We start from the raw sequence: 15,213 nt of genomic DNA on the forward strand, positions 1-15,213 counted from the left end.
AGATCTGAGAGTCACATATTCACTCAACAAATGCTGCATCCCAGACACAGTTCTAGGCACTGGGGGGGTGCATGTGTGAAGAAACTGAAGCAAAACCTCTTCCTCTCAGGGCTGACATCCCCACACAGGAGATCATGAATGTGATTCATGAGAATGTTGTGGAGAATGCCAGGAATGGGAACATCAAGCAGGTTAATGAAGGGGGAGGAGGATGCTTGTGGGGCAGAGTTGCCAAACTAAATAGGATGGTGGCAAAGGCCTCACTGAGAAAGTGACACCTGAGAAAAGACATGAAGGAAGTGAGGAAGCAAGAACTACAAAGACATCTGGGGAAGAATGTTCCAGGCAGAGGGAAAAGCCCATGCAAAGGCACGGAGGCAGGAGAGTGCCTGCTGTGGAAGAGTAAGGAGCCCTATGTAGCTGAAACTGAGTGTGTGAGAAGTTGAAGGTAAGGCTGGAGAGATAATTCAACTCTAACTTTATTGTTTGCTACATATAATATCATGTAGCAAACAATAAAGTTAGAGTTGAATTAAAAACTATTTAGCACTAGGACTGGAGTTGTCAGCCCTGTATGGGTTCCTTACTGTACCCCTCATTTCTGATAGCCTCTGTTCAGCTCTGGGGCATTGGGATCCTCCATGGCAGCTAGCACAAACCTTGCCACAGACGTTTCCGCACCACACATGAACTAGGAAGGACCATGAGCCATTTTACAGGTCGGGAAACAGGTTAGAGTTGGGTGTGATTATGCAGAATTACATATATACAGGCAGAGCTGGGGATCCTGATGCTCTCTACTACATGGGGGTAGGAATATAGACTCTGGGTGACTTCCTTCATCCAGACCCCATCATCACTCATCTGGACCAGTGCAATAACCTTCCTGTCCCCCACTTCCACCTTCACGTTCCACAGTAGCTGGACCAGTCCTCCATGGCTCCCATGTCACTCAGAACAAAAAAAAAAAAAAGCCCAAATTCTCTCACATTGCCCTAAACACTCAGCCCTGTCCTCTCCTTGCCCTCATTATCTTCTGATGTCCTCACATAGCATGTGAGGACATCAGAAGATAATGAGGGCAAGGAGATCATAATGTAAATATCTGTGTTTTCCGATGGTCTTAGGCTCTACAGCAACAGTAATTGTAATGTAAATATCTGTGCTTTCTGATGGTCTTAGGCTATATAGCAGCGGTTCTTAACCTGCTGCAACCCACAGGTTGAGAACCGCTAACAGGGTCACCTAAGACCATTGGAAAACACAGATATTTACATTACAATTCTTAACAGTAGCAAAATTATAGCTATGAAGTAGCAACGAAAATAATTTTATGGTTGTGGGTCACCACAACATGAGGAACTGTATTAAAGGGTCGTGGCATTAGAAAGGTTGAGAACCACTGCTCAAGCTATAAAATATAAGTCAATCAGAGCAGCAAAAAGAAAAATACTTTAAAATCATGAGAATAGGTGAAGAAATCTTTGGGACAATATGAAACATAACAACATCTGCATCATAGGGTTGGTAGAAGCAGAAGAAAATGAGCAAGGGATCAGGACCTGCTTGAAGAAATAATGACAGAAAACTTACAAAACCCTGTGAAGATAAAAGTCACAAAGTTGAGGTAACACAGAGTTCCAATAAAGATGAACACAAAGTGAATTGCACCAAGACACATCACAATTAAATGGCAAACATTAAAGACAAAGGGAGATTCTTAAATGCAGCATGAGAGAGACAGTTACCTACAAGGGAGTTTCCATAAGACTGTTAGCTTATTTCTCAACAGAAACACTCTAGGCCAGAAGAGAATGGCATGAAGTATTCAAAGTAATGAAAAAGAAGAAATGCTAAATAAGACTCCTCTATCCAGTGAGGCTATCATTTAAAATTTAAGGTGAAATAAAGAGCTTCCCAGACCAAAAATTACCACCATCACCAAACAAACAAAGAAACAAACAAGAAAAACAAACACTAAAGGAGTTTATTAACACAAACCAGCATTACAAGAAATGTTAAAGAGACTATTGTAAGATGAAGAAAGAGAGAGAGAAGAACATAGGCATAAAGAATAAAAGTGGCAATAAATAAGTACCTGGAAATAGTAACCTTAAATATAAATAGGTTAAATTCTTCCATCAAAAAACATAGGGTAGCTGAATGGTTAAGAAAATATCAAGCATATATGTGCTGTCTACAAGAGACCCAATACAAAATAAAAGACTCACAGGATGAAAGTGAAGAGATAGAAAAAAATATATTCCATGCAAAATAAAAGCAAGGGAAACAATACTAATATCTAAGAAGCTATACTTCAAAAAAAGGCCATAACACGAGACAAAGAATGATATTACATAATAATGAAGGGATCAATCCAAGAAGCAGATATAACCCTGGTAAACATATATGTAACCAATATTGGAGCAACTAAATATATAAAAACACTTGCAGGACTTAGGGAGAGATAGACAACAATTAACACCCCACTGACTACAATGAATAGATCTTCCAGACAAAAGTTAAAAAGAAAACAGTGACCTTAATGACACACTAGATCAGATGGATTTAATTGAACATTTCATCCAAAAGCTGCAGAATATACATTATTCTCAAGTGCACATGAAACATTCTCCTCCCTTAAAATTTCTAATTTTGTTTGTGTTTCCTAACTTCTTTTCTTGATTATATTTATTAGATATCAGTATGGTTTGGATTTGTAAATTTTGTTTTTCTGTTTTTAAATCTATTAATTCCTGTCTTTGTTATAAATGTAATCTGCTTTCCTGAAGTTATTTTTGTCCTTTTAATTAATTCAATTTAATTTAATGCTTTACTTTTTTAACTAACATTTTTAATAATATATATTTTTCTAAATTAAATTCTCTATTGTTTAATGTATTATATAAGTACTAGAGGCCCAGTACATGAAATTTGTGCATGGGGAGGTCCCCCTCAGCTCAGTCTGCACTCTCTCCAATCTGGGAGCCCTCTGGGGATGTTTAATTGCCGGTTAACCGGCAGTTTGGACATCCCTCTCACAATCAAGGACCACTTGCTCCTAACTGTTCACCTGCCTACCGGCCTGGTCTCCCCCACTGCCCTCCTCTGATGGCCTGCTCACCCTCAACTGCCAGCCCCCGCCCCAGCCTGGTCACCCCTCACTGCCCCCCCCCCCCACTGCTGGTCTGGTTGCCCCTCACTGTCCTCCCCCTGCCAGCCTGGTCTCTCCACTCAGCCTGCTGTTTGGTCATTTGGTCGTCCCTCACTGCCCCCCTGCCAGCCTGGTCACTCCATGCAGCCTGCTGTTTGCTTGTTACTGTGAGGGCGTCCTGACCAATTTGCACATTACTCTTTTATTAGTATAGATTCATAGTATAGATTCTTTTCTCCCAATTGACCTCTCTCCGGTTGTCTCCATCCCAGCACATGCCCTCACCCCTCTACTATCTATGTCCATTGGTTATATATGCATGCAAAGAAGTCCTTTGGTTGATCTCTTACACCCTCACCCCCTGCTTTCCCTCCTTTGACAGTCTATTCATTGCTTCTATGACTTTGGTTCTATTTTTGTTAATCAGTTTATGTTATTCACCAGTGCACAAATTCTTGCACCTTGAAAGGAACTGTGGGCTGTGAGGCTGTGGTGAGCACAAGGGCAGGTCTTGGCCCATCCTCCACACCCCCACCTGGCCCCAGGTCCCCTGTCTGCCAGCAGCCCTGCTCCTGCCACTGCCGCTCCCACATGATAATGATGCTGGCCCTGCTTACACCTGCTAATGGAATGGAGAGATTGGGGCTGGCATCAGCAGTGGGGGTGAGTGGCGGCTGCTGGCCCCAATTGTCCCTCAGGAGCAGGGTAGGTGGGGAAGCCTTCAGGTGCAAGTGGGGCTGGCAGCAGGTGTGAGTGGTGGCTCTGGTGCTGGCAGCGGGTGCAAGTGGGGTCAGCACTGGCTGCAGGTGTGAGTGTCAGGCAGGATCGTGTCACAAGGGAGCAAAGAATTTTCAGTAACCACCAGAGGCTTGACCGATGACAGTGACCAGTGCCCTACCTTGGTCTGATATAGGACTCTCTTTCACGACCTGCGTAGAAAGAGTTCCAATTCAGGGTTCAGGTTCTGGAGAAGGGCCGCACACAAATGAAAAGAGACTTGAAGAAATTCAATTTGGTGATATGGGGGGCGAGGTGGTAGTCCAATTCTAGTGGGAGAACTACTCCCTGCTCTGGCCCTGCCATCCCCTTTTATTGAGGGTTTAGGGAAAACATCTTAGGCAACATAAACAGAAATTTACATGTAGCCCTTAGGCAGGATAACAGAAACTTTCACAGGACGAACAAGGTAGATTCTGCTTTGGCTAACAATATCTCAACTAAAGGTTAGAGCAATTAAGGTTGTTGACCAGCCTTCCTGGCTTCCTGTCAACATCTTTTTTAGTGAAACCGATTTGTTTTCAGCAGTCTAGTGCCCCTGCTCATCTACACCTCCCACCGTGACTGATGCCCGCCATGTTCCATGATCTACTGCCTACTGCCAATGCCTGCCATATTCCCTGCCAGCAGAAGCCAAGACTCCTGCCAGGATAGGGCCCCTTCCCATCCTTCAGTTCCTGAAAGCTACAACTTAGATCACACCCTGTGTTTTGACATAGAGCTCTCATTGTTATTATTTTCCCCCCCCATTAAGTATATTTGTATTGATTTCGGAGAAAGGGAGGACAGAAAGATAGAAATGTCAATGATGAGAGAGAATCATTGATAGGATGCCTTCCCCCTCCTGGGGATCAAGTTGGAGGCCCAGGCAAGTGCCCTGACCAGGAATCAAACCAATCGAACCATGACCTCCAGGTTCATGGGTTAATGCTCAACCACTGAGCCACATCGGCTGGGCTCATTGTAATCTTTAAAATAGTATTTTGAATAATTCTCTTTTGACCAAGTTGCAATTGAGGAGATTGTTTTAAAAATTCCTCCCCCCACAAAAAAAAAAAAAATTTTTAGTTGAATTTTATGGCCTTGTAGTTAGAGAATATACTTTAATTTTTTCTTCTGATGTTTTGAAATGTGTGACTAAGAAGTTAACTGACTTTTGTCAATGTTCCATGAGAACTTAAAGAGGAGATGTATTATTTGTTACAGACTACAACATTCAGTATTTATCAGTTAATTAAAACCAATTTATAATTTAATTTATAATTCAATTTATTAAAAAAAAGAACTAGTGCAGACAACAATCAACAGCAGATAACTAGTGTCCTCACTTATATTTCTCTTAATTATTGTATTAGTAGGCTATTGCTGCATGACAAACCATCCTACAAGCAAATTATTTAATACTAGAGGCCTTGTGCACGAAATTCGTGCACAGGGGTGGTGGGGTCCCCTCAGCCTGGCCTACACACTCTCAGAATCCAGGACTGCTGGCTCCTAACTGCTTTCCTGCCTGCCTGCCTGCCTGCCTGCCTGCCTGATCGCCCCTAACCACTCTGCCTGCCTGCCTGACCACCCCTAACCCCTCTGCCTGCTTGATCTCCCCTAACCACTCTGCCTGCCTGCCTGATCATCCCTAATTGCTCACCTGTCTACCTGATCATCCCTAACCACCTTTGTCTGTCTGCTTGATCACTCCTAACCACTTGCCTGCCTGATTGCTCCTAACCACTGTGCCTGTCTGCCTGATCACCCCTAACCACCTTTGCCTGCTGGCCTGATCACCCCTGCCTCAGCCCCCACCACTGTGGCTTTGTCTGGGAGGACATCTGTAAGGATGTCTGGAAGATGTCCAGTCTAATTAGCATATTGCCCTTTTATTAGTATAGATATTTTGTCTTGAAAGTAAACTTAAGAGAAATTTAAAGAAGATAAAAAAGACAAACTGCAATTCAATTGCATTTATTTGCATGTGCCTTTCCAGTTTTCCCAGCATCATTTATTGAAGAGACTATCTTTACCTCAAAGTGCATTTCTGGCTCCTTTGTTGAAAATTATCTGTCCATACATGTATGGTTTTATAACTGGGCTCTCTATTTTGTTCCATTGATCTGTGTATCTGTTTCTCTGCTAATACCATGCTGTTTTGATTATTGTAGCTCTGTGGTACGAAGGGAACCCTCATTCAATGCTGGTGGGAATGTAGACTGATATAACCACTATGGAGGGCAGTCTGGTGCTTCCTCAAATAATTAAAAATAGAGCTACCATACAACCCAACAATCTAACTCCTGGGTATACACCTGAAAAACTCGAAATCATTTATACGCAAAGATATATGAACCCTTATGTTCAGTGCAGCTTTATTCATGGTGGCCAAGAGTTGGAAACAAGCCAAAGTGCCCTACAATAAAATATTGAATAAAGAAGATGTGTAATATATACACAATGGAGTACTACACGGCCATAAGAAAAGAAGGAAATAGTGTCATTTACAGCAACATGGATGGACCTTGAGAACATCATGCGAAGTGAAATAAGTCAAACAGAGAACGTTAAGAACTATGTGATTTAACTCATATGTTGAATATAAAACTGAAACTTATGACCAAATGACCAAAGAGCAGTGTGATGGCTGCCAGAGGGAGGGAGTGGGTGAAGAAAGGGGTCCTAATATGAGGTGGCAGGAGGAGATTTGACTTTGGGTGGTGGACACATGGTCCTATATACAGATTTTGTAAATTAGTAATCCACACATGAAACCTATATGTTCATGTTGATTAATGTCACCCCAATAAAATAAAATAAAAAATAATAAAAATAAAGAAGGTAGAAATTAAAATAATGAATTTTTGAATTAACACAAAGTGAAAAGATGTAAAAATATAGACATGAAGATTTAAAATATATGATGAACTTAAATGATGAATTGCTTTTCCTATGTTAATGCCTCAAAGGTATCAAAATTGGGAGCACATTTACATTTATGCAAATACCTCCAAACTTATTACAAATTTATTTTACTTAAGGGTGGATTACAACTCAAAATGCCTTTACACAGGGAAAGATAAATGAATGAACTGAGAAACTTGATTTTAGTTTCCTGAAGAAAATTTTATTGGGTAAATGTGTATTTACTTTTTAATGTTAATGTAAAATGACCACACAAGTGATTTACAACAAACACATTCATGCTCTTACAATTCCTGAGGTCAGAAACAGGATATAGATCCCTGGGTGGATAAAATCAAGATGTTTGCAGGGCTAGATTTCTTCTGGAGGCTACAGGGAAGAGTCTATTCGCTTTCCTATTCCAAGCTTAGATTAGAATGCAAAAAAATCTAAATATGTTTCTTATAATTAACAAATATTTCATAGTGAGGGACTAAATGCCAGCTCTTAATTTGTGATATAAGGTTGAAATGCCAAATTCTTTTGGCTAATGTGTCATGAAGCCCTTTGTATAACACTCAAAATTTATAACAAAGGAACTTAGATCTCCCCCTGTAGAAAAGAAAAATAGCAATTTTCTGTAGATATCAGAGCCTGTATCCCTATCACAAGTCAATATTTGGAGATTCAAGTTTTCTATTCTATACTATATCATCAGTCGTAAATTTGGAAAAATTTTAAATCAGGGTTGGTATAAGATGCAGGTATGTTAGTCCCCTGAAACCCAACAAATGTGATGGGGAAGAACTAGTAAAAACTGGACTCACTTGAATTCTAAGATTGTCATTTGGGACCACAGAATCTCCAGGAAAACATTTTCTTCTGTCCAGACCCAGAGGAAAATAAGGTGATTAGAAGTTGGAGTAACAAGATAGAAATCCACCTAATGAGCAGACATAGGGAGCTATAAATATCTCCTCATCTCCAGTCTCTCAGCGTGTGTAACCTTGGGCTGGAGGGGAACCACTGTTGCTTTTGGAATCCTGTTTGTCTAGAATACCTGTGCTTGCCTCCTTCCTGCTGTCTTGTCTGGGCAGAGAGCTTCAGTCTCCATCCTCACCCATCCATAAGGTTGGACTTTCCCATGAAGACTTTCTCCTCATTGTTCCCCATCAGGTGAGTCCAGCGGTCCAGTAGATTCTACAGGAAAGGGTCAGAGAAAATCAAAACCAAGCACATGTACTTGAGGTCTCTTGACAGGCACCAGTCTATGGTTGCTTGTTTTCCTGATTAACTAACTAATTCCTGATTAATGATGCTAAAAGAAGAAGTGAACATTGAACTAATTGCTGATAATTAACCGATGGAAGACCAATTAGAGGTGACAATCTGAGGCTTTAAGTGATTCAAGTAAAAGTAGAATGTGTACAGTGAGTTTTACAACTAAAGGGAACAGGAAAATAGAGCAATAAGTATGGAGGGATGTCCAGTCAAGTGAGGGCAGTTCTTTATTTTTATCATGGAACCTATTTGACTATGTTTCCATTGATGAAAAAGATCCAGGACCAATATATTCCTTGAAGAAATTACCTTACAACGGTAGTTCATATGACACACATTTCACAGGATCTCCTTTCACTCTGGTATTCAATGCACATGAAAAAGAATATATTTGATAATTAACAAGATGTATGCTATGATAAATAGTTTAACTTTTCAATTACTTCATCACTTGTGATCTGAATATATTTGTGGTTTAGTAATAATTTGTTTTCTCCCTTGTAAGTCGTCTGTAAAGTCCTGATGCTAGTGCAGTGGGGTCAGAGTGTCTTTATTCCTGATTTTGATTGCATTCTAAATAAGGAATTGGAGGTTTCTATCACCCACTTTGTTGTTTGTTATTGACTACTTTCGTGTGTGTATATGTGGGCATTGTGAGTGTTTACTAATAGTGTGGGCTCAAATCTGTCATCAGTTATATTGTATTTTCTTCATTGCTTTTTAAATTTTTATTCTTCTTTATTTTTATTGCCTAAAGTTTTACATGTGTCTCCTTTTTTCCCGATTGACCCAACAATTTTACTTTGCTTAATGAAAACATTCAGCTTTTACTTTTTTACTTTTCACTTGTGCATCCTTTCTTTCAGCAAAAAAAGAAAGTGAATGTTCTTCTCTCTATGCAGTGCTAATAAACAACCCTACAGACATTGCCAACTTGTTTCACATCTCCATCTTCTCCTTTTTGTTCTTTTTTGTCTTCAGTTGTTAGCTCTATTTACAAAACAGGCATCATCTTCTACTATCCTCTGGAAGGCATTCTTTTTTGCACTTTATCTTCATTAGCATATTTGAATCCAATATCTTTAAATAAGAAGAAACTATAATATTGTAGATAATGCTTTCTTCCAAATTTAAATCCATTCTAGCCTGGCTAGCATGGCTCAGTGTTTGAACAAGGCCATGGTTTGATTCCTGGTTAGGGTCCAGGTTATAGGCTTGTTCCCCATTGGTAGGTCTGCATGAGGCAGCCAGTCAATGACTATCTCTCATCAGTGATGTTTCTGTCTCTCTCCCTCTTCTTTCACCTCTGAAATAAATAAAAAAAATATTTTTAAAGAGCCATTCTATAATATTCTTTTATTTCAAAGTTATTGAAAATTTAATTTGGAATTAGTGGCCATGTAAATGCTATTAAATTATTATTATTAACTGTCTTTATATAGATTAATTTGATTCTCACTTAATTTTGTTTCATGCAGTTCTTTTGTAACTACTAAACTTAACCCAATTTCATTCCTTTGATAATCTGTTCCATAAATTCTTAGTTTTAAAAAACTTCTCTTCTGCGTTATGCATACATATACACTCCTATGCATTTGTACAAATGCATAAGTAGCATCCTATGCCCATCATAAATCCTCTTTATGTGTTGTACACTCTTTTTTTCTATGTGTCCACTCTTCCTCATTACTCAACAATACGTTATAACCTTTCCTCTAGTCAACTAATGTGATGCCAACTCATTATTACTACATGCACATAATATTTTATGAAATGGCTGTTATGCACACTTGAAAGCCTTCCATAAGCAGTACTTTCTCAATGCATTGCTAGTATCACAATTATACAAAATATTTTGAGGTTGTTACATTAAAATTCTGGTTCTCTACCAGTGGCAGTACTGTTTCCCCAAGAGACAGTCAGCAATTTTCAGAGACAATTCTGTGTGTCACACGTACACGGAGAGGAGGGGCGGCTGAGTGCCTGTCTGTCACAAGGAAAGTGTAGGTAGAGTCTAGGGAAGCACAGGAGAGACCATACCATAAACAATGACCTGACCCAGAATATCCATAGTACAGAGACTGAGAAACAATGACTTAAAGAATATATGTACTTGTAATTTTTATAGCTATCTTCAGATTGGTTTCCCAATGTTGTAACACTTGACTGTTCTGCCAGAAAAGAAAACAGAGTACCCCTTTGCTACCTGTTTACTGGTACAAGTTCCAATCCCAGTCAATGGGACACCTTTTTAAGTTTTCCCCAGGCTGAGAGATGTGAATTTTTAAAATTTTTTTTCTGAACATTTTCTGAGTTTGATTAAAGATTCACATATTTGATGGTCTTGTTAATTTGAGTATTATTTTATACGCCTATTATTCTTTCATGATCAGTCTTTTAAATGAATTCTAAATATTATTATGGAAGGGGAGGTAGAAGAGGTAAACAGAGAAATAAACAATGATGAGAGGAGACTTGACTAGAAATGATGAACACATATACATATGATATATTATAGAAATGTACACCTGAATATTATGTAATTTTGTTAACCAGTGACACCCCAATAAATTCTATGCAATTTAAAATAAGAAATTAAAATAAATATAAATTATTATTTCTCAATTGACTTTGGGGGATATTATGGCCATAAAAATGTTTTACTTTTTATTTAGTTAAATACGTCTGTCTCATTGCTTCTAAATCTGCTAACTTAATTACAGTGGTTTCACCTACCCACGTGTATTAATATGCAGTTTCCTATCATTTCACCTGAACTAGTTACACTTAACTGTGAGTAGGCAATCCTTCTGAGTTTTTATGATGTGACTGAGGTAGGAGAATAATGTCATTTTCTTCTAGGTTGATACTTTTCCAGTTTTTATCCAACAATTCAAAGTTTTCAAATACTAAAAGGCAACCTTAACATGTGTTCAATGTACTTGTAAATTGGACCTAATTCCTGATGTACTCAACAAATAACAATGGAGCATCAGCTGTTTATCACAATTTCTAGAAACACAGGTTATCTTCTATGTCTATGCCACTGCCAATTTGACTAATAATTCGTGTTTGAAACCCTAAATTATTGCTATTCATTACATCTTGTTTTGGTTAGTTTTTGATGCTCCACTCAGTTCTCTTTAATACAGTTGCTTACAATTCACTCTGTTCAACCAGGATTCATTCTCTCTGTCATGCTTTTCATTTTATAACTTCACTTTTACTTAAAGATTTGCCTATGTAAGTGTGCATATATTCACAAAGATTTATGAAAATACAAAGGTGAACAAAACAGGTGAAGCCCTGCTTGTTTGGATCTGGCACTGTATGGTGAAGACAGAGTACAATGAAATGAATGTTTGCATGACAATGTGCTCAGGCTTTAATCATATGAAAAAAGTTACTCAAAGTGGAATGATGGGTTGCCATGGCATGTACAGGACTAACTATTCATGAATTGCGAGGCCTTTGCATGTTGAATGAAGACCACAACCAGAATTAGACTATGCCCATTGATTTGTAAACACATGAGTTCAAAACCCAAAGTCCAAGAAAAGAAGAAATGCCACATCTATCATCGGCCATATAAAAAGTTATTGGTCAAATAAATATAGAAGAAGCATAGGAAAAATCAGTCTTCTATTGCTTGGCATTAAAAATATCCAACTGGTGTTGCTTTTATATATTTCCTTTTGGGAGTTATTGGTTAATTTTTTTGGTCAGTTTTCACTTGGGGTAATCTTATATCTATAAATATATTATATTTTATTTTTTTATTTAGTTGTTTATTGTTTAAAGTATTTCATAGGTCTCCTGTTTCCCCCATTGACCTCTCCCTGGTCATTCCCACCCCCAAGCACATGCCCTCACTCCCTACTCTCTTGTCCATGGTATCTGTCTTTGTATTTTAATCAAAAGAAATTTTCTCCATATTAATTTTGCTTGGCTTTAAAGGGTGTGTAATTAGGGTTGAAAATGTTCCAGAATCCAAAGAAAAATTTTCTTACTCAATGCCTCTCAGAGACTATCTGAGCTAATTTAACCTTTCTCCTTCTTAATATCCATGTCATTGCTCTTTCTCCCTCTATGTTCATTTAAACTATTGTTTATATTTCTTTAACTATAGGTCAGAAAATGTGCATAGCAATTTGAATCCCAAAGCTTATTTGTCCTAGAAGACTTACTAGAAGAATATCTAAATACTATTTCTAAATTCTATTTGGAAAAGCTATTTGATCTGTACATCCTGACTTGTATCTGCTCATAGACTGCATAGAGTGGGAGGGAGAAGGACATGGAAATAACACAGATGAAGAGTCCATGATGTTCTGCAGTGTGTGTGTGTGTGTGTGTGTGTGTGTGTGTGTGTACCTTGTAAACTGTGAGCAGTCTTCAGAGCAGGGGTGCCTGGACTGATATATTCCAAGGTGACTCTATTACCTGGTGGAGATACTAAGAAGATCCTTTTCAATTCACAAGATGGTTTTGCAACCAGATTTACATAGTGTATACAAGTGCTAGATTTACATAGTGTATACAAGGAACTCTCCATGACTTGAAGTTACAAGAGAAAAACACAGGCCACCTTATTTCTTAATATCCTCTGACACCACCTCTGACACAGCATTGTCATGCTCATTCCCCCTGACTCTCTGGCTCATTTTGAGCCCTGATTTTCTAAACAATATACTTCCTCAGGGCCTTTGCACTGGCTGTACCTTCTGCCTGGCAAACACTTCCCCCTCAGCCTCCCACTTAGTCTTCCATGAGGTACCTGCTAAGTGTCCTCTGTTGGCCTGTCCTGGCTAAACACTATAAAAGAGAGCACCCAGTATCCACTTTCTCCACTTAATGTGATTTACTTTTTGTTTTTGCAGCTGTACCATTGTATCTGTTTTATTATTTTTTAATTTGATAATATTCTTTCTCCATCATTTGTTTATAGAGACTATTTTTCAGCATCCTATACTCTGAACAGTGCCCAGAACATGGTCTATAGTCAATATATATTCCAAAAATGCATGAGAGATATCCACAGTAAAACAATAATATACATTATGTTTGAAGAACAGGTTGAGGAAATGGAAATTCTAATGACAAACGACAATGGAGATACCATAATGAGGACGAGATCACACAGTAAAAATGGAAATAATTTTCCTAATTCTAAAACATAAATATGTCATTGATTCTCAGGAACAACTACATGTTAATGTGACATTTAGTTATAAATTTCTTCTATTTTCTGATAGACACTTCTGACACATGGAACCAGGCAATGGTACTGAAATTTCAGCATTCCTTCTCCTGGGACTTTCTCAGGCACTGGAACTGCAGCCCCTCATATTTGGGCTTTTCCTCTCCATGTACCTGATCACTGTGTTGGGAAACCTGCTCATCATCCTGGCTGTCAGCTCAGACTCCCACCTCCACACACCCATGTACTTCTTCCTCTGCAACTTGTCCTTGGTGGACATCTGTTTCACCTCCACCACCATCCCAAAGATGCTGTGGAACATCCAGACACAGAGCAAAGCCATCACCTATGAAGGCTGCATCACACAGATGTATTTTTTCATACTCTTTGCCGTGTTGGACAACTGCCTCCTGACCGTGATGGCCTATGACCGGTTTGTGGCCATCTGCCACCCCCTGCACTACATGGTCATCATGAATCCCCAGCTTTGTGGACTGCTGGTTCTGCTGTCCTGGATCATGAGTGCCATGGTTTCCTTGCTACATAGCTTAATGGTATTGAGGCTGTCCTTCTGCTCAGACTCAGAAATCCCCCACTTTTTCTGTGAACTTAATCAGGTGCTCCAACTTGCCTGTTCTGACAACTTTCTTAACAATATTCTAATGTATTCTTCAGCTGTGCTGCTATGTGTTGGTCCCCTTGCTGGGATCCTTTACTCTTACTCCAAGATAATTTCATCCATACGTGCAATCCCATCAGCTCAGGGGAAGTATAAAGCATTTTCTACCTGTGCCTCTCACCTCTCAGTTGTCTCTTTATTTTATGGTACAGTCCTAGGTGTTTACCTCAGCTCTGCTGTTTCCCAGAGCTCACACTCAAGTGCAACAGCCTCGGTGATGTACACGGTGGTCACACCCATGCTGAACCCCTTCATTTACAGTCTCAGGAACAAGGACATAAAGAGAGCCCTGCAAAGATTCCTTGGAAGGTAAGCTCTTCAAGAGCTAGCTGTACTAGGCTAAAGAATTGCCCAGGAATGCAGAGTGCAAATCCTCACAGCCAGAGGTTCTGACACAACTAAAACCAATCTTAGGACTAGATGTAATTGGAAATTCTCATTTATCTCATAGGTTAACATGAATTACTTTAGCATTATTTATTATCTTATGCCATATATTATTCCAAGTAATTTTTCTATTGTTTTACAGAAAGAATTGCCCTGAATTATAGTACCTTAATGGACAAAATCATACTTGGATACTATGGTCATTTGTATAATTTTATTGTAGAGTAAAATCTGAGGCCATAGTTTTCACTTATTTGCTCATCATTATTTTCTATAGTACTGCCTTTACTGTTCTTCTTTATAATTTGACTTTAACATGCTAGTATATTTTAAAGCTGATATCCTGGTTTTATCTTTTCATTCTATTAATCATCTTTGTGTCCATATGCCTACCCTAGCCACTGGCAAAAAAATGACTATCAGACACATGTTTCCAAGAAGAGTCTACAACAAAATACACTCTTTATGGTTAGAGTCAAAGATGACTTTGAAAGTTATGAAGCAATAATAGTGGTAGAATATTTTACTATACAAAACTTGTTTTCATGGCATTTTTGTACTTAATAAAGTGGAATATACTGTCCAAGTGTAAGGCGCTTTATTCATTGGAGTGAAAGATTAAGTAGAATATTTTATAATTTTTTTCCTGAACTATCTCACTGTTTTTGCTATAAAACTTTCTTTTTATATGATTTTTTGAAAGTGAGCAGGAGAATGACAGAAGAAGAGAGAAATATCCACATGAGAGAGAAATATTGATCAGTTGTCTTCCATACACATTCCAACTGGGGATCCAATCCAAAACCTGGAAATGTGCCCTGACTGTGAATAGAACCAATAACCTTT

General features: G+C 38.7%; 1 protein-coding gene across 1 annotated transcript; it reads left to right on the forward strand.

The window, feature by feature from the left end:
• The first annotated feature begins 13,369 nt into the window (after window positions 1-13,369).
• On the forward strand, window positions 13,370-14,293 carry LOC118731415 (olfactory receptor 7A5-like). The gene has a single exon (XM_036460030.1). The coding sequence runs from the start codon at window positions 13,370-13,372 to the stop codon at window positions 14,291-14,293; it is 924 nt and encodes a 307-aa protein (XP_036315923.1).
• The last annotated feature ends 920 nt before the right edge of the window (window positions 14,294-15,213 follow it).

Source organism: Pipistrellus kuhlii, unplaced genomic scaffold (assembly GCF_014108245.1).
Source record: "Pipistrellus kuhlii isolate mPipKuh1 unplaced genomic scaffold, mPipKuh1.p scaffold_m20_p_30, whole genome shotgun sequence".
In the NCBI taxonomy this organism is placed as follows: Eukaryota; Metazoa; Chordata; class Mammalia; order Chiroptera; family Vespertilionidae; genus Pipistrellus; species Pipistrellus kuhlii.